The 18,092-nt window shown below is 41.3% G+C and overlaps 1 protein-coding gene and 1 pseudogene across 3 annotated transcripts in view; one reads left to right on the forward strand and one right to left on the reverse strand.

The window, feature by feature from the left end:
- The window catches only part of Dyrk1a (dual specificity tyrosine phosphorylation regulated kinase 1A), a 116,005-nt gene that overhangs the window by 67,393 nt on the left and 30,520 nt on the right, over positions 1-18,092 (forward strand). For all 3 annotated transcript variants that reach the window (XM_050162140.1, XM_050162139.1, XM_050162141.1), the window contains exon 3: positions 14,015-14,211. In XM_050162140.1, the coding sequence (XP_050018097.1) occupies positions 14,015-14,211 (197 nt within the window). The remainder of the gene's footprint in view (positions 1-14,014; positions 14,212-18,092) is intronic.
- Positions 7,732-7,832, reverse strand: LOC126513670 (uncharacterized; annotated as a pseudogene).

Consider the following 18,092-nt stretch of genomic DNA (forward strand, 5'->3'; position numbering starts at 1 on the left):
GGGAAAGGGGAGGTGGCGGTGGGGAAGAGACAAATCTTTTTTTTAAAAATATTTTATTTATTTATTATGTATGCAATATTCTGTCTGTGTGTATGCCTGCAGGCTGGAAGAGGGCACCAGACCTCTTTACAGATGGTTGTGAGCCACCACGTGGTTGCTGGGAATTGAACTCAGGACCTTTGGAAGAGCAGGCAATGCTCTTAACCACTGAGCCATTTCTCCAGCCCCCGAGACAGAAATCTTTAATAAATAAATAAAAAAAAGATAGCCAAGCAATCACATTTTTTTAAATTAAAAAATTAAGTTCATTTTAATAATCAAAATTTTATCTAATGTATCTAAAATACATTATTTCAATGTTTAATCAAATTTAACAAGTGAATGAGGTAGTTTGCATTTATAACATTCCTTGATTCTGAGTAGCCACACAGATTGTGAGCTAATGCATTGGACAGTGTTGAGTGACAGCTTGGCTCAGGGGTAGTGAATGACCTGTATGTAAGAATCTGCTCTAAAGATTACATGTGCAGTCAGGGAGCTTTGCTTCTGCTGTGCAGCAGTTGAACAGGTTGCTGTACTTTAGTAGTGAGAGGCAGGAGCTCACAGGAGGCAGCTCTGATGCTGGAGGATGTGCTGAGGTGTCAGTAGCAGGGTTGTAGTCACTTATCCCCTTTAAAGAGGACATTCTTGGGTTACATTGTAAGAGAACCCACAGCCCAGTCTGTGGGCATCCACAGTTTTATAACTGTTCCCTGATAACATTTTAGATACATATTAACATACAGGTAGTTGAGGATCATTTTAAAAGTCTTAAAATTGGGTAAGGGGCAGACTTCTTAGAGATTAGAGCAGTGCAAAAACCTGGGTTCAAATCTCCAGCACCTCCACCCCAAAGACTTATAGTGTTTTCCAAATGAGTTCAGAGAAAAACATTCTGTTACATGGGAAGTAGAATGAGTGCTATTGGCCGGGTGGTGGCGGTGCACGTTTTTAATCCCAGCACTCGGGAGGCAGAGGCAGGCCGATCTCTGTAAGTTAGAGACCAGCCTGGTCTACAAGAGTTAGTTCTAGGACAGGCTCCAAAGCTATAGAAAAACCCTGTCTTGAAAAAAAAAAAGACAAAACAAACAAACAAATAAATAAATAAAAGTGCTGTTGTAGTGTGCTAGTATTTTTATTTTAGTTTTTATTCAATTGGAAAGAAGTATTTTATATATTGAATATTAATTTGCTGAATTGGATTTTTAGAATTTATTATAGTTGAGATTTTATATGTATCTGAATAGAAAGTGAGGTTATTTTTCTAAAATTTCTTAGTGACATCAGTGATTAAATATCTTGTGTGGTCTCTCATATTTTTGGTATAATTTTTTATTAATCTCTCTAAGAAGTCCTCTTCAAGGATAACATAGGCCCACAACGCCCCCCCCTTTTTTTTTTTATAGCAGTTTTAGAAGCTTATGGAAATCATTTAATAGAATAAAATTGTAGAAAAGTGATACAAAGACTTCACAAATCTTTGTGAAGATTAGGAATTATATTTTCAGGTGTTACTGAAAACAAAACTCAAGGGGACCCTACGGTTACTAGAAAACATCACTATCCTAATGTTAAACACTCTATGTAGCTGGTAACTGAGTTCAGATCCTCTGCATGAGCGGTGCTCCTTCCGTCTGCTGAGCCCTCTTCCTATCCCCCTTGTTTTGGTACTGAACTCTGTTTCTAACCGTTTTGAGTGCCTTGTACTGGACGGTGTAAAAGCTGCTGGGGTACACCAGGAAGTGGACGTTGAACTCCAAGTCAGGATACATTTGGGGAAACAGTTATCTCTTCTCATCTCTAACAGTCACCACTGTTGTCTAGGTCACCTGGACTCCAAACACAGTGTCTTGTGTGTTTAGATGGGTATCCGAGTGGTTTCCAAGTGGACCCCATCTGTTCACATGTGTCTGTTCACACATGCTTTTCTTTCCTGTCCCTGACCTCACAAAAGCATTTCCAGTCTCATGCTTAGGCTGTTGAACTAAATCCCTAATTCTGTTATCTTACTCCTTCCTTTTGCACATCATTTCTGTTATTTTGGTGGGCTATGCATCATTTTAAATAAACAGTGATGTCTCAATGATCTTTACTAGCCCATTCTTCAGATGGAAAAGGGAGGTAAAGATCTAATTGACTTCTCCAAAGTCACCCAGTAACTAAGCAGTAAGTAGCATGCTAACTCGAGACCTCTGTGCGTCTTCTCTCACACCTTCCCTCTAGCCTGCTTCACCCAATCCTACACTGCTTAGCCTACCACTTACGCTCCCCCTCCCCCATTGCACTCCCAGCATGCCTCATATTGTGGACTGAACCCCAGGTTCCTGAGTATGTTAAGTCCAGCTCTACCACTGAGCTATGCCTGCAGCCAACTTGTGCTTCCAGCCCTGATCTGGTCTGTGTTCTCTGGTCATATTTAAGCTATTGCTTAAAAGAGAGGCAGCTGCAGGTGCCGCCTGGGGCAGCTTGTGAAGTGCTCCTAGTTCTGTGTTCTTCACAGGGCTTTTCGGAGCTGATCATGAGATTCATGGCGACTGTTAACTAGGGCCTTTTTTCTCCTTTGCTTTAAGCATGTGTTTTTGGAAACTTGTGAATTTGCTCTTGCCTGAAATTCGCGTTATTTAATCTCCTGTCTCCCCTGTGACCACAGCTGCCTACATAGGTTGTGCCTGAAGCAGATGCTCTCTCTGCACGGTGACACTTTCTCTGCTGGTTCCTGGTATCTTCATTCCTCTGCAGATCCAGCAGTTTTCCTTCTGGAGGAGTCTCTAGGATTCCCACATTGTCTTTCAGGCATGGTAGAGAGTAGTTAGGGCTCTGGAAATAGGCCTGCTGTGCCTTCTGAGGATGCTACTTCATAGGCGGTGCCACCCAGGGCCTGCTACTTTGCAGAGCACTGACTGCAGTGGAGCCTCACACAGAGTTCCTCCTCTGGCTCTGTGCCTCACTGCCACAGTTTGACCCAAAGGCAGAGTTTGCTAAATGCTTTTCATTCTTTTTTTTTTTTTTTTTTTTTTTTATTATCCCATCCATCCCCAAACTGGGTTTCACAGTGTAGTCCTGGCTGTCCTGGAACTCACTCTGTAGTCCAGGCTGGCTCTAACCTCAGAGATCCGCCTACCTCTCCCTCCCTGGTACGTCTGCCTCCCAAGTTCTGGGATTAAAGGCATGCGCTACCCCTGCCTGGCTTTACTTTTTATTCTTTGCTCTAATTGTTGACTGCTATGCACAGACCTGTGACATAGAAACCCATGTTATCAAGAACACTTGTGAAAATGTACTTCTTACTTTAGGTCACTAAGCGTGAGGCTTTTCTTACACATTTTACTTGCTAGCACCTCCTTTTCCTGTGATTTTTTGAGTCCTGATGGCAAAGAGAGGGAGACGGCTTTAGTGACTTTAACGGTATCATTTCAATTAGAGTGCTGCCCTATGTATTTACGTAGGATGCAGCTTTGGACAGCAGTGTTTTCTAGATTACCTTGGTTAGCTGTAGAACTGAAATGTTAACTGCTTTTGCATAATATAATGAAGGAGTGAAATTTACTATAGAAATAGACTTCTTAATGAGGAACTTTTTTATTCTTAAATATTGAAACCGTTATTATGTAGTTAATTTGGTTTTTTATTTGTTTATTGAAACAGCGTCTCACAGTGTATTTCTGTTTGGTCTTAGACTCTATGTAGACCATAGAGTAGACCTCAGACTCTATGTAGATCATAGAGTAAACCTCAGACTCTATGTAGACCAGATGACCTCAAGCTGAGAAGAGATCCACTTGTTTCTGCCTCCCAAGTGCTGGATTAAAGGCACATACCACTCATGATTAACTTTTAAGTATCTTTGTTCAGGTAAATACCTTGTTTTTTGAATGGGTTGTGATGGAAATTCTGTAATACACAGTGTTTTAATTGAAATCATTAAGCCAAATGATTCCCTTATTGGATAATTTTAAATGTTAAGCCATAAGTACTTAACTGTCTTAAAAATATCTTGTTTATTTAACAGCTGTTTAATTAGAACTAAAAAAGAAGAGTATGTGTATGGCCCCCTGTTTTTTATCCTTGAGATAGGAAAGGGAAAAGTTTTCTTTCTTTTCTTTTTCTTTTTTATTTTAATGAAACAGGGTTTCTCTGTATCCCTAGCTGTCCTGGAACTCGCTCTCTATATCAAGACTGGCCTCGAACTCACAGAGATTCACCTGTCTCTGCCTCCCAAGTGCTGGGATTAAAGGCATGTGCCACTGCTGCCTGGCTCTTTTCTTTCTTTTTTAAAGTTTTTTTTTCTTTTTTCTTTTGCTGAGCTTGCTTTAGAAGGCAGAGGAAGGCTTGAAGCAAAGACTCTGCCCAAAGCTTAGTCATGTCTTCTAGATGTTCTTATGCAGATTGTTGGGGTGCAGTTGAAAGTCTGCTTTAACTGTGGTTGTTGAGGGGCTCTACTGTATTTAGTTCTAGTTGTCCTTTTCTGTTTTAAATTCTTTTCTGCTAAGGAAAAGCCAGCTAACCAGTCAACCTTTGCCTTTTTAGATGGCTTTGTCTCTGCACTTGACCATCTCTAGGATATGTTGTCAGACCCCGTTAATGTGTTGTAAACCCTTGTGAAGTTATGGGTGTCAGATCTGAAGAGAAACTCGGGGCGTGGGGGAGAGGAAGTTTATATGCATGTATGTTTGCATGTGTTATGGTATATGTTTGTGTACATACATACATGCACATCATTGTTTAAAATTAACATTTTTAGATAAAAGTAGCATTTTGCTATTATTTGAAATTTTGATAAAATGAATTAACTTGGAATCTTGGCATTAAAATGTTTCTTTTAATGTTCATGGATTATCCTTTGTCTCCTCTGCATATTAGATAGTGCTAGTTCCTATCTGTGGCATGTTATAAGGGAGTGCTCAATTTCCATTGAGTGTGGTAATGAGTTGTTATGTTGTCCCCGGGAGAGTCTGACTTGTCATCTTGCTCCAGTGTCTGAGCCTTCTCACACTGATTTCTGTAGAGTGACGGACTTGTGGGACTGAGGTTCTTGTTTGCCTCTTTTACGTACATGCTAAACTTTCCAGTTTAAAAGGCATCTGAGCTACGAAGAGCAGGCCCGGGATGGTTTTGTGAGCAGCTGGAGTGCTACAGTTAAGCTGTCTGGATTGTTGTGGGTTCACCCTTAGCTGCTCCACACGTGACTCTGATCTAGAAGAGAATGAAGATCCCATCACCAGACTGAAATGGGAAGGGCTGTTTTTGTAAAATGCACTTGACATACTTCTGTCACTCTGGCTGATGTTTAAGCACTTGATGTGCCACCAATTGTTTTTAATCCTATCTCAGGTGACTGCACAGGTAGAAGTATGAAGGACTATGTTCACAGCAGCTTTGTTTGTCATAGCCAGAACCTGGAAACAACCTAAATGTACCTCGACTAAAGAAGAATGGTTAAGGAAAATGGGGCACATTTACACAATGGAATACTACACAACAGAAAAAAAATAATGACATCTTGAAATTTGTGGGCAAATAGATGGAGCTAGAAAACATTATGTTGAGTGAGGTAACCCAGACCCAGAAAGACAAATATCACATGTACTCACTCATAAGGGACTTTTAGACATAAAGCAAAGAAACACTAGCCTACAAATAACAATCCCAGAGAACCTAGACAACAAAGAGGATCCTAAGAGAGACATACATGGTTCTAATCTACATGGGAAGTAGAAAAAGACAAGATCTCCTGAGTAAATTGGAGCATGGGGACTTTGGGGGAGGGCAGGAGGGGAGGGGAGAGGAAAGAAGGGAACAGAGAAAAATACATAAATCAATAAAAACAATAAAAAATGATGTATGAAGAGCAGTTCAGAAATCAAGACTGGGCCATCCCATTGAAATGCCAGGGGCTGTCTTACCATCTGCTCTGATGGGCAGTCCTTTATAAGATCATTTTCTAGGGTTATTTAATTATAGCCAGTATAGTGTGTCAGTTTGAAGAAAAAGGAATTTTTGTACAATTCCGTACATATTTGTGAGAAGTTGGGCTTTTAAACATTGGTTAGCTTATGAGCAGTTTCATCAGGACCCCTGTTATTGCCTCATTTTTTATACTATTAACTTGGATGCTACTGGACCAGCCGCCATTGTTTTCTGGAAATCTGGAATCCTGCAAACACTGTTCATCCTTAAAAGTGTTTATAGATGTTGGGCATTTTTAGGGGTATGGTTTTGGTCAAACCTCCATTGGTGCAGCATTGTGCTCTGTGCTGGAACTCTGCTGGGAACCGACTGTTTCAGCAGCTGTGGTCTGTTCAGAGAAGCCCTGGATTATTCCTTTAGGGCTCTCAGCTACATAACTAACGTTAAGCTTTCCCCAGAAATGATCATGCTATTTGCCACCAAAAGGTGGGTAAGCTCTTCTCAGTTAGGAAATAGACGGCATGTGAAAAATAGTATCCCTAATTTCTTGGGTGCCTTAGACTGAGTGCTTAGTTAAGCCATTGAGGATCATAAACCACTCCTATGAAATTTAACTGTTTTCTCACTACATTTGCTTCATACTTAAAATGTGATTGTATAAGTATCCAGTTTTCAATTGCAGTGTGTTTTTTTGGGGGGGGGGTGTTTCTAGTAAAGCATTAGTATTAAGTTTTTCAAAAGTTTTGTTGTAATTAATTTAATAACTGTCAGCCTTACTTGTTGTTAACATATAGAGGGTCTTCAGTTTTGTACTGGCATTGCTAAATCTCTTAGTGGCAGATTCTACCATACTGGTTTTTTATTTACTATCTATTAGGTGGCAAATACTTAGGAGCTTCCATGGCTGTCCTCATCCCTGGAGCCCCACATTCAGGAAGGCCAGGAGAGGCTGGCACACAGCACACAGCAGCACATCAGAACAGTCAGTGCATTAGAGCGGCACCTGTGCAGGGCAGAGCAGCAGCCCCCAGACCAGTCACAGACCTCTGGTCATTCTGTTTGGTGGGCCGCCGCCGCCGCCTCCGCCGCCGCCGCCGCCTCCTCCTCCTCCTCCTCCTCCTCCTCCTCCTCCTCCTCCTCCTCCTCCTCCTCCTCCTCCTCCTCCTCCTCTCTTTTTCTTTTGGGCAGGTTTTTCTCCATAATCCTGATCCCCCCTCCCCCCAACTCACTCTATAGATCTGGTTGGCATCAAACTATGAGGTCTGCCTGCCTCTGCCACTGCTGTGATTAAAGGTGTGTGCTACCACTGCCAGGCACAAAGCCCCCCTCTTTAGAGCTTCTTCTCACCTCAGACTTTATCTTTAGACACAACAGACATACTTTTATTTACCTGTCTTTGATTCTCAAGTTTCTCCACTCCTCGTTTCTAATGGGCTCAGAGCAACTTGGTGACTTTATTTCTTAATGTTTTATAAGTATAGGTACCATCAGAAAAATTTGTCTTCTCCACTTGGAGTATGTAATGCTGTTAACATCTATAAATGCCAGGTGGTATTACCTCCCTTATATTTTTGCTATTTAAAGAAAATTTTAGGGGGGCTGGAGAGATGGATCAGTGGTTGAGAGCACTGGCTGCTCTTTCAGAGGTCCTGAGTTCAATTCCCAGCAACCACATGGTGGCTCACAACCATCTGTACTGAGATCTGGCGCCCTCTTCTGGTGTGCGGGCATACATGGAGGCAGAATGTTGTATACATAAGAAATAATAAAAAAAAAAGAATGTTAAAAAATTTTAGGGCATTAGAATACAAATTTTATATGTGAGTTATAACAGTGCAATAATTACAGCACTACACTTGATCTTAGCCAAAAGGCCGAGAAGCGATAATAATTACAGCACTTAGCAGCTATCTCTTCAGGAGTTATTTTAATATTTTTCATACTCCATGTTCTATTATGAATTAAGTTCTTGGGCTTCCTATTTCAGCAATAAGGAGCTAGTTTACCTCTGATTGGAGGTAAAGGTCCTTTTGCTCTGAGGTTAAATACATTTTTCTGTAGTTGAACTTTTAGGGTAGTATAGTGCCCCTGAAATAAGCCCATGTGAAGTATGCAGTAAGTTAAATGTAGACATTTGTATGCTGGCCTCCTACTGTGAAGACTATTCTCTGGGGTTCTGTCTGTCCTTCTGTGGCCCAGCTGTGGTTCTGTCTGTCCCTCTGTGGCCCAGCTGTCCGTGTCAGTTGTTCTGGGGCTTTCCATACATACTGCTCAGCTGCCCTGGGGGCTCTTCCCCTTGCCCTGCTCATCCTTGTGCTGGAACTGCCATCCATGTGATTTTATAGGTGCAGGGAGCTCACAATATGTTATTTTTGTTGCCACAGTTGTCTTTTAGAAGTATTTTTACTTTTTTTTTCTGGTGTGCTTAATTTTTTTGTGTGGATTTTAGTTTCTGTCTGTAGTCATTTTCCTCCCATGAACCTCTCTGAATTTTTTTTATTTTGAGTGCAGATCTAATATTGACAAATTCTTTCATTGACTGAAAAATTACTTTGCTGACATTTTTATGAGGGTATTTTCACTAGAGATAGATTTCTAGGCTGGAGGTCTCTTTCTTTAGATGGGGCGTGGTTTTCATAGGTCAGTTGTTTGCCTGTGTAAAATCCTCTGACTACTTGTGGGTTTTCAGTGATCTGATTGGATGTTTAAATGCTTTGGCCTTGCTTTCCCATTACTCTACTTCTGAATTTGACGAGTCTCTGTCTGTTTGTTTAATATTCACTGATCTTTGTTTCTAGAATTTTCATGTGGTTCCTTTTATAGGTTGCACTTCTCTAGTAAGATTCGCTGTTTACTTAGAGTAGCAGCTTTTGTGTTTGAGTTTTATTATTTCTTGTTAATGAATGTCCACACTTCTTGCAGTATCCTGCGTTTTCTGGCTTGGTGGATTGGATTGATGCCACAGCGTATGTGCCGTGTTGTAGAGCATCTAGATCTTGGTGTCTTTCTTGAGTATTTAATGTGCCTTCATCTGTTGAGATTTGTTTTTCTGTCTGTGTTAAGAAGGTCAAGCCTTTGTTTTAGAATAGAACTAGGCGAACCTTGAACCTAACGTGTTTGGTCTTCTGGCCTCTGTTGGATCTCTGGTTGTTTATCTTGGTTTAGTCACTGGGGTTGGTTGGAATACAGTGCCATGCTGGTCTGTGTAGGCCTTGATGATTATTTAGCTCACAGCGTTCTGATAGATTTCATTGCCTAACTAACAGGCTCTTCTGTGTATCTTAGCTATAAGTGAGAGTCAGTGACACTCACCCCCATCTCTTCCCACACGGTGTGGCAGCACTGCCGAGTCTACTCGAGTCTGCCTTCCTTTCCCTCCGTGACCACAGACGTGGAGCAACATGGCTGAAAACCAGTTATTTCATGTCTTGGCCAGTTCTGTAGTCATTTACCATGAATGAGGCAGTCTGGTAGCAGGGACTTTAAAGTGGTCAGATATGGAAGTCTGAGGGATAGGCTTTTACCCTATCCCATTGTTACTAACAGCTTGATATACCGATTTCATTACTGTTGCATACTAATAAACACAGGCTCTTACTTAATATCATACAAGTAATTTCATTGCTTTTATGCATAACTGAATATTATGTCTAATAGGTGAAGATGTTTGCATGTGTGTATGGATATGTGTGTGGTTATGAATCATGTAGCAACATATATTGGTTCATATGCCCTTAATGTAAGGTCACTTTTATTAAATAGCCCATATCATCAGATTCAGCAAAGCCACAGTTGATGTGTGGTTTAATCTTAACATAGATTTATCTAACTCCAGCAGCCACAGAGTGAGACACTGCACTCTTGGGCTGTGAAGGGCGAGTGGAGACTCCTATGTCTGAAGGCTGTGGCCTGACCCTGAGCTTCAGTCCAGAGTCACTCCTTTCACTCTCCTGTCCTATGATCAGATTCAGTCCCTGTGAGAGTTCCCTGTGAGTGCAGGCTGTGCCCAGGGGCATAGTCAGCAGAGCCACTCATGGGTGTGCAGCCCTTTTTCTCCAACCCCACTGTTTGTAGCCGTTTAAAACACAGCTGGCTGTTCCTCTAACACTTGTTTCTCTTTAACACCTTGTTTCTTACTGCTAGGGAATCTAGTAGGTTTATTCCCATGCAAAGCTGATTTCTCCTGGTGTTTCTTAAGGGATTCTGTGTCAGACCTTAGCTTCAGAGTTTCTATAGTTGAGTTCTCTAATTTCGATGAACTTGAACTATTTTCATTTATTTGTTCCTTAGTATTGTTCTTAGGTTGGCTGTTCCTCTTTAATCTAAAACAGAGCAATGCAGTCACTAGTCTTGTATCTGCACAGTAGTAGTAGTGATACCTATCCAGGGGGTTGAATGTGGTGTTCTCTAGACCGGTGACCTTGAGACTAGTTGTAGCAGAGGCAAGGGTTGAGTGTTCCTTGTTACATTTCCTCAGGTCTTTCTCAGGCTTTTTAGTTTGGTCTTTTCTTGGGTCTGCAGTGCTGAGTGTATCACATACCAGCTCCAGCAGTCTGCGATGGACCTGTCTGCCCTGCCAGTATTGTCTCCCTAGGGACACGCTCCCCAGCCACTGTTGCTCTCCCTAAAACACACTGAGAAACGCTTAGTTTTCAAGCTGTTAATTTGGCAACATAATTTTAATGGGTTTTTGAAAGTTAAAACATGCTTCTGTGGTAAAAACCAGTTTGCACAGTTCAGATAATGATTGGAGAATTAAATGGTGCAAGTTTATTAGGTAACTATATCATTTGATATGCCAGTGTATATTGTTGTTTACTTTTAGGCTGAAATATTGTAGTTGTTTGTTAGTTTAATGGCATAAGGATCATTTGTAATATGGTAGGTATTGGGTGAACCATACAAAATTATTACTTTAGATCCCAAAGGAAGCTAAATACCAACAATTTTGTATGCTTCAATCTAGTTCTTCATGATTACATCATCTCTGCTAAAAGATGAGCCATGTCTACTTTTAAGTTAACATTTGAGTGTAAATGGAACGTAGAGACTGGGAAGAACACATACGTGGTAGTTTGTGTCATTCAGGGTCAGACTGAGAGAAATGTCTGCTTTGGCTTGTCTGCTTGGAGTCTGTAGGAAAGAAGTGAGTGGATACCTCATGGGAGGAAATGAGCGACCTGACTTCTGACATTTATGCAAAGAATTGCATATGAAGTAGATTGAGCATCTCAAGTACACCTGTCAAGTATCCCCATGTACAAACCACCACAAAACTTGACAATCCCAGAAGAGAAAGACTCTGTTCATTGTAAATCTGCACTCATTGATGGCCCGTGGCAGATTGTACAATGAGTATCAGGTACTCGATCACCTGATATGCAACACTGCAACACTTCTGCACAGGAAAACACCCAGTGCACACAGACACCACCTCCCACTCACTTGCATCTTTAAGAACCAAAGCAGCCAGGTGTCTGTGGCATGCCTCTAATCTCAGCACTCAGGCAGATCTGAGTTCAAGGTCAGCCAGGGCCACACAGAGAAATGCTGTCTTTGAAAACCAACCAGCCAACCAACCAACACAACAAAACAACAAAAAAACCAAAGCAGAAGTAACTGGCAGGCAAGTATATTGGGAGCCTCTGGTGTCTGTATGGTCAGACGCGACTTATTTTTTGCATCATCTGCTACTGCTATTGGCTAGAGAACAACTTTCTACCTATTTACTTATTTATCCGTTCATTTATTTATAGATATTTTAATCACTGGCTGAATGGAAAACTTGCTGTGTGAACCAGGCTGATCTTGAGCTCTGCCTCCTGAGGGCCGGACTAGCACAGCTCTTTAAAAATGACAAAAGCAGCTCATTGTCTTGTAGGTCTGTTTAAGATAGTGTTGACATCGACTGGCAGTAATTCAGGCTCTGTCCTAGTGCATATCCAAATCATAACTACCATTTGACCAGCGTCAGAGATGGTTGGAAAGTACAGTCCTCTGGGAAGGATTGTCTGTGGGGTGTGAGGCTAGCAGCATAGTAACACCATAGCATTGATAGCAAGAACAGTGGCTTCTCATTTAGACTTAACCTTAAATGGGTCTAGGAATTGGCAAAACTAAGGTCTTGAATGGTCATGTAATTTGTCATTACAACCTTGATCATATTGCCATTATCAATTTCTCTTTATTAAGGACCTCTAGTTTACTTATATTCTGTTGCTACATGTTCCTTTTAGCATGTAGATTAAAGCCCTTCTCCATACCATTTGACCAATAGAATTCTGAATTTTTGCTGTTAAAAGACATGGCTGCTGTCTTGTTCAGATGTTTTTCCCTAACTGAGTAGTTTCTCCATTGAATTAAATTGACTGAAAAATGGAAAGTTTATAAAATGTTCTGTTTCCACACCTAACATGGTTTGCTGTCACTTGACTTGTTTGCACTGTGTTGTCACTAAAGCTGCACCATGCACCATGCACCATGCACCATGCACAGGCTACTCTAAGAACAGTACCAGAGACAGGTGATGGGAGGGCAGTCTGAGCCCTGGTCTTAGAGAGGGCCCTGTAGCCATCCATCGCTGACAGTGCAGAGGTGCGCACAGGCTGAGTAAAGAGACGCAGCCAAAAAAAAAAAAAAAAAAAGAGACGCAGCCAGTAGGAACTGGTTTGTGATCACATGGGAGATAGATGTGCTGGTAGGAGTGTTCTGTGGGACAGGAGCCCACAGACTGGGGCTGCTAATGAGGTGAATTGTGAGGGGGACCCCTCTCCTGCGACTCCAGAGTTTGTTCAGGGCAGCACTTTTGTGTGGTCGAAAGGAGAAGCAGACCTGAGTTCTGGGACTGGAGCTTATTTGAGTTTGCAGACTTCGTCAGCGTTCAGTTAGAGGTGTTATGGTCCGCATGGGCCGTCACAGTAAAGTTAGAGTGCTTGACAGTGCGCTAATGGCTGATCTTATTTGGCCATTTGCAAGTTCCTGGAGTTGCTCTGAGCACTTACCCTTCAGGGCACTGTTTTCAGGTAGTCACTGTTACCTCAAAACTACACGCAAAGCTCTTAGAGGTGTGTGGTAAAGCTGAGCCTTCACACTTGTAGCCTGGCTTAGTTTCTGCTTCTGTTTTGTCCTTCCCTGGGTAGTGTGGTCTGGTGAGCACTGGGCACTCAGGGAAGAGGAGACGCAGGACTGATTGATCAGGGCTTTAAATCTGCCTTTTCTAGTCACAAACTTGGCTGGAGATAGGAAACTGTTTTTTTTTTTTTTTTTTTTTTTTTTCTTTTTAAAGCCTGGCCATCAGTGATTCTACGGAGTACAGTGTTCACCTCCTTTTCTGCTGTGGATATTATTATAATCACGGTGATCTCTGACTTTCCTCCCTCCTCCAGCTTGCCAGGTCTGTTTTGTCAGAACAGTGTTGGGAAAGTCTAGGTTTAATTCATCTGCAGATTAATTCAGTTAGGTGTTGAGTAGCTGTTTGCTCAGCTCTTGGTCACCCAGCCGGGATGCTCATTGTTAGCACTTGGCCTTCAGATTTGTTCCGGGGAACTAGTTAATTGTCAAGACTCTTCTCAAGAATCCTTGTAGGGTTCTTAAGTATTAAGAATTTCCTTTGTGAAAATAAGTTTTGGAAGTTGTTACTTTTGGACCAGTGAGGTATCTCAGGGGATAAAGGCACTTGTGGCCAAATCTGATGACCTGAGTCTGACCCCTAAGACTAGGGTGGTCCACTGCAGGCTGCCCTCTGTCCTCCATGTGTGGACACCTGCACACAAACTCACAACAGTTTTTAAAAGTAAACAAATAAATGTAATATTCTTAAGTTGTTACTGTTTGTTATAAAAAGTTTAAAAGAGATTTTCTCAAAAGAAATTTATATTAATTTTAATCTGTGTTTTATACCATATTTAACATATAGCTATTAACGTTCAATGACTACGCCTGTTGGTTGTTATAAAGGTTTTTACTAATATTGGATGTCCTAAAGTACTAGTTGACGTGTCTGAGCTACATCAGATGCCACACACATTAGGATAGGACCTCCTTTTAACCATTCCCTTGTCTGTTCCAGGAGGAGAGACTTCAGCATGCAAACCTTCATCTGTTCGGCTTGCACCGTCCTTTTCATTCCATGCTGCTGGCCTTCAGATGGCTGGACAGATGCCCCACTCACATCAGTACAGTGACCGTCGCCAGCCAAACTTCAGTGACCAGCAGGTTCCTGCCTTATCATATTCTGACCAGATTCAGCAACCTCTAACTAACCAGGTAGTTTCATTAATTGTCAGAAATGATGTTGAAATTTTAGCTTATACCTTTGAAAATGCTCAATCAGTAAAATGGCAAAATGCCTTCAGTTTTCCCTGCTAAATGGAAGCCTTGGTAGACAAAGCATGATGTGTAGCAGCGTGTTTACGTTCGTGGGTTCTCCCACCCTAGCATGTGTTTTCACTTTATTGAAAGATACTCAGAAACACAGCTACAGCTTCTCATTCTGGAAAAGAAGGGAAATTATTTCTAAGGAAGAGACTTAAAACTTTAAAAAAATAAAATTTATATTTATGGAAAGATAATGGTTAATTTAAAAAAGGCATAGGAAACTTGAGAATCATAACAAATTTATGCTATGATTTTATGTTATAAACAGCTTTTATATACATTTATAAAGTTATAGGCAAAAATCCTTAACACTCAAAGGATGTGGGAATATTAGGCGTACTGTTCAAATATTCAGACTACAGTCCCAGCAGTTTCTCAAATTGAGGCTATAAAAGAATGCTGAAATCTCCAAACATACTGTATGCATATATGTAGGTATATCTTAAATGTTTGAATTACCTGTGCCCTACGTTAATTACTGTTTGGGGGGAATCTTCTCACAGGCTGGTTGTGAGGTAGTTTATTTTCTCACTGTGGTAGTAAGGAACTCGATTGCTGTTAATGGATTTAGGATTTTAGTTGGCCTTTGCTTTATTCAGATTTCTTAGTATAGCAAGTAAGGAATGACAAGTGTTTTTTATACCGGATTAGTTGAAAAGTGCTTTCTTTAACTGAGTAATATTTGGACTTCGTGAGTAGTTGGCTTTGGTTGAGTGTCTACGTTATAGGTGTCTGTTGCCAGTAGCCTATTAGCAAAGCGTAGAGTGTGTGAAACAGCATAGTGGTGGGGCTTAGAATCTGTTTCATTCAGTTGATTCAGAAGTTAGGCCTGTGCTTGAGAATTGAAGCGGTTCATTAGAATGTTTAAGTTTCGAAAGCTCTTGATCATGTACCAGAGGGAAGCAGCAAGAGTGGAGTAAGTCCAGAACACATGGGTCCACCTGCAGTGTGCACTGAAGACGCGGTGTGTTCAGACTTCTCTGTGTGTGTGAGTCGGGGGGACGTCTGAGTCCAGCTCCACTTGCTTCCTTTAGATACACACTCTGGGATGTAGAACAGCTGCTGTTCATAGGGAGCCAGGGAAAATTCTTTAAAATAAACATAAATATCTTGTTTATAAACAAGATAAAATAAATATCTTGTTGATAATTTAGATAGCCAGAGTATCTATTTTTGTATTCAACTAATGTCTTTAAATCACATAAGATAATTTGCTTAGTATTTCTGATTGAAGACATAAAACATTTTTAAAGGTCCATGATATAAAAAGACTACTAAATAGAGGCAGGTGTGGTGGGCACACTTCTGATCCCAGCACATGGGAGGCAGAGGCAAGCAGATCTTTGCGTTTGAGTTTGGCCTTGTCTACATAGTGAGTTCTAAGACAGCTAGGGCTGCACACAGATAAAAGATGTTAAGTGATAGTCAAGTATTTCTTCCAAGTCCACAAGTTTCCGAATCTATGAGTCAGTCTTTAGAAGAAGGTGTCTCCTTAGGACTGATATGATGTCACTTGCCAAGGGAAATGTGTGATGGGCTCATGGAGTGGGCTCTAGATCTGCTTGGAGGTCTTGAGTTAGAAGCACAGGGACGCCTCATATCTGAGAGGTTCTTGAATGTAAAACCAGGACCTTTTTCTAGACCTTCTTATGTATTTTCCAACTGTTGTCTTGTTTAAATTTCATAATGTGATTTTCGTTGCTTATCAGTGTCTTCTAAGTGAGACTCACTGCCCAAGCACTTGGATTGAGAGGAGCTGACTTAGATCCTATTCCTGGTCATTGGTTTTTCTCATCATATGTTGGGTATAAATATAAAAGTTTCTACTTGAAAAATAGTTTAAAAACGAGAAGCAAATAAACGTGAATGCAGAACGAGTATGACTCTCACTGGAACCCTGATCTCTGGGCTCGTCTAACTCTCAAAGCATCTATTGGCATTTTTGAACTCTAGTGCCCTGGAGGTGGGTTTAAGTACTATTCCTTCATTGATCACTCTGAGAACAGCGCACAGGCAGAAAATAGTGTTCTGTTTTCTTATGGATGAAAATGGGACTAAATCGAAAATGAATGTGATAGAAATATTTTTTAAAATATTTATTTATTTATTATGTATACAATATTCTATCTGTGTGTATGTCTGCAGGCTAGAAGAGGGCACCAGACCTCATTACAGATGGTTGTGAGCCGCCATGTGGTTGCTGGGAACTGAACTCAGGACCTTTGGAAGAGCAGGCAATGCTCTTAACCACTGAGCCATCTCTCCAGCCCCTAAAAATATTTTTCAAGTGAAATGTTGATTTCTAAATATAACCTGCTCAGTCTGTATACTGCTACTTGCATGTATGTTTTCAGGGCTGGCCGTTTGGTATTGGATAAGCAGTTGGTGTGCTCTTCCCTGGGGAGGACTGTCCCTCCTGCTGCCAGCATCCTTAGTTGCCTGCAGTGCTCTGTGTAGGGCTGAGGACTTGTGCTCTTTCTTTCACTTGTCAGGCTGTTGGTGTTGCCCTTGTTTAGCTGTGCTTGCTCTAGGACCCTGGCCAGCTTGTTGGGGCATACTTGGTGTTCTCCTGTATAATAAATGGTGACAGGAATAGTACCTTTTCTTAGAAGATACATAAAATATGCATGCTTAAAATAATATTCAGTAAATAGGTGCTGATAGTGTCATTTTACTGTTTGAGTGTTGAATTGGTTTTGCTATAATACTAACTTTTACATACAGCAGTAGTGGGGTGTTTCAGTGATTTTTATCAATCGAGGTTGCGTTGCATTAGTACAGGAAAGGGCCTCTTAAACACAAGGTACTTTCATGAAACTTACATTAAAAAGGGAAGGAAGGACTGTTAATTAAAACTTTTTCATTACTTTAAATGCTTATAGCATTAACTCACACGAAAGAATTGACATACTAGTATGTCTGTCAGTATAAGTCCGCAAGGAATGGCATTCTTTGAGTTTTGCCTGTTTATATTTTAAGGAATAAAGCATTTGGAAAATTATTTTAAGTCTTGTTAATCATAAAGATACTTCAGATGAATAGTTAGAGTAACTCCTGCTAGGTTACCTTATTGGAACCAAAAGAGATGATCAGTCACTCAATTCAGTGAATTTGCCATTTGGATAGCAAAGTTTTAGGAATTTGAGTATGCGGGGCCTAGGAAATGGTGTCAGTAATGTACCTACCTTGTAAGCTAGGGCCCTCACCTCATTCCTGGCTTTTTCATAGAAAATGGTGCTATGTGCATGTAGTTCCAGTGCTGGGGAGGCTGAGACACAGGGATCCCTGGGGCTGGGGATCCCAGCCAGTATATATAATTGGTGAGTTCCAGGCCAGCTAGAGGTGGTGCTATCTCTTGGCCTCCACGGTTCTGCAGGCAGGGGAAAGCCTTTGCAGGAAGGTAATGCACAGACTCTGTAATGGGGCGGTACTTGTTTCCAGTTCTGTCCACAGCTAACCAGGACTCCAGACTCCAGAGGTTGTTATATATTCTTTAGGCTTTGCCTTCCAAGCTGCTGACTTTTGAGAAAGTCTTATTCGTTATCTTCTGGTCTCTAAGAGCTGAGCAGTGACGTAAGAATAGTCTAGTGGTCATCACTGTAGGTGCCCAGTGTTATTGTGTTTGAGTCTGTTGACTGCTGGGAGCCCCTTTAGGAACTCCTTCACTGAGGCATGGCACCTGGCGGCAGCATGGTGCTTGCGGAAGGACTCTATGACATTGGTGTGCTTGTCCGGTTTTCGGTCTTGCAGATACTTATCAGAGGGGTAGA

The sequence above is a fragment of the Alexandromys fortis genome, unplaced genomic scaffold (assembly GCF_014885135.2).
Source record: "Alexandromys fortis isolate MF-2015 unplaced genomic scaffold, M_Fortis_MF-2015_v1.1 scaffold_128, whole genome shotgun sequence".
NCBI lineage: Eukaryota > Metazoa > Chordata > Mammalia > Rodentia > Cricetidae > Alexandromys > Alexandromys fortis.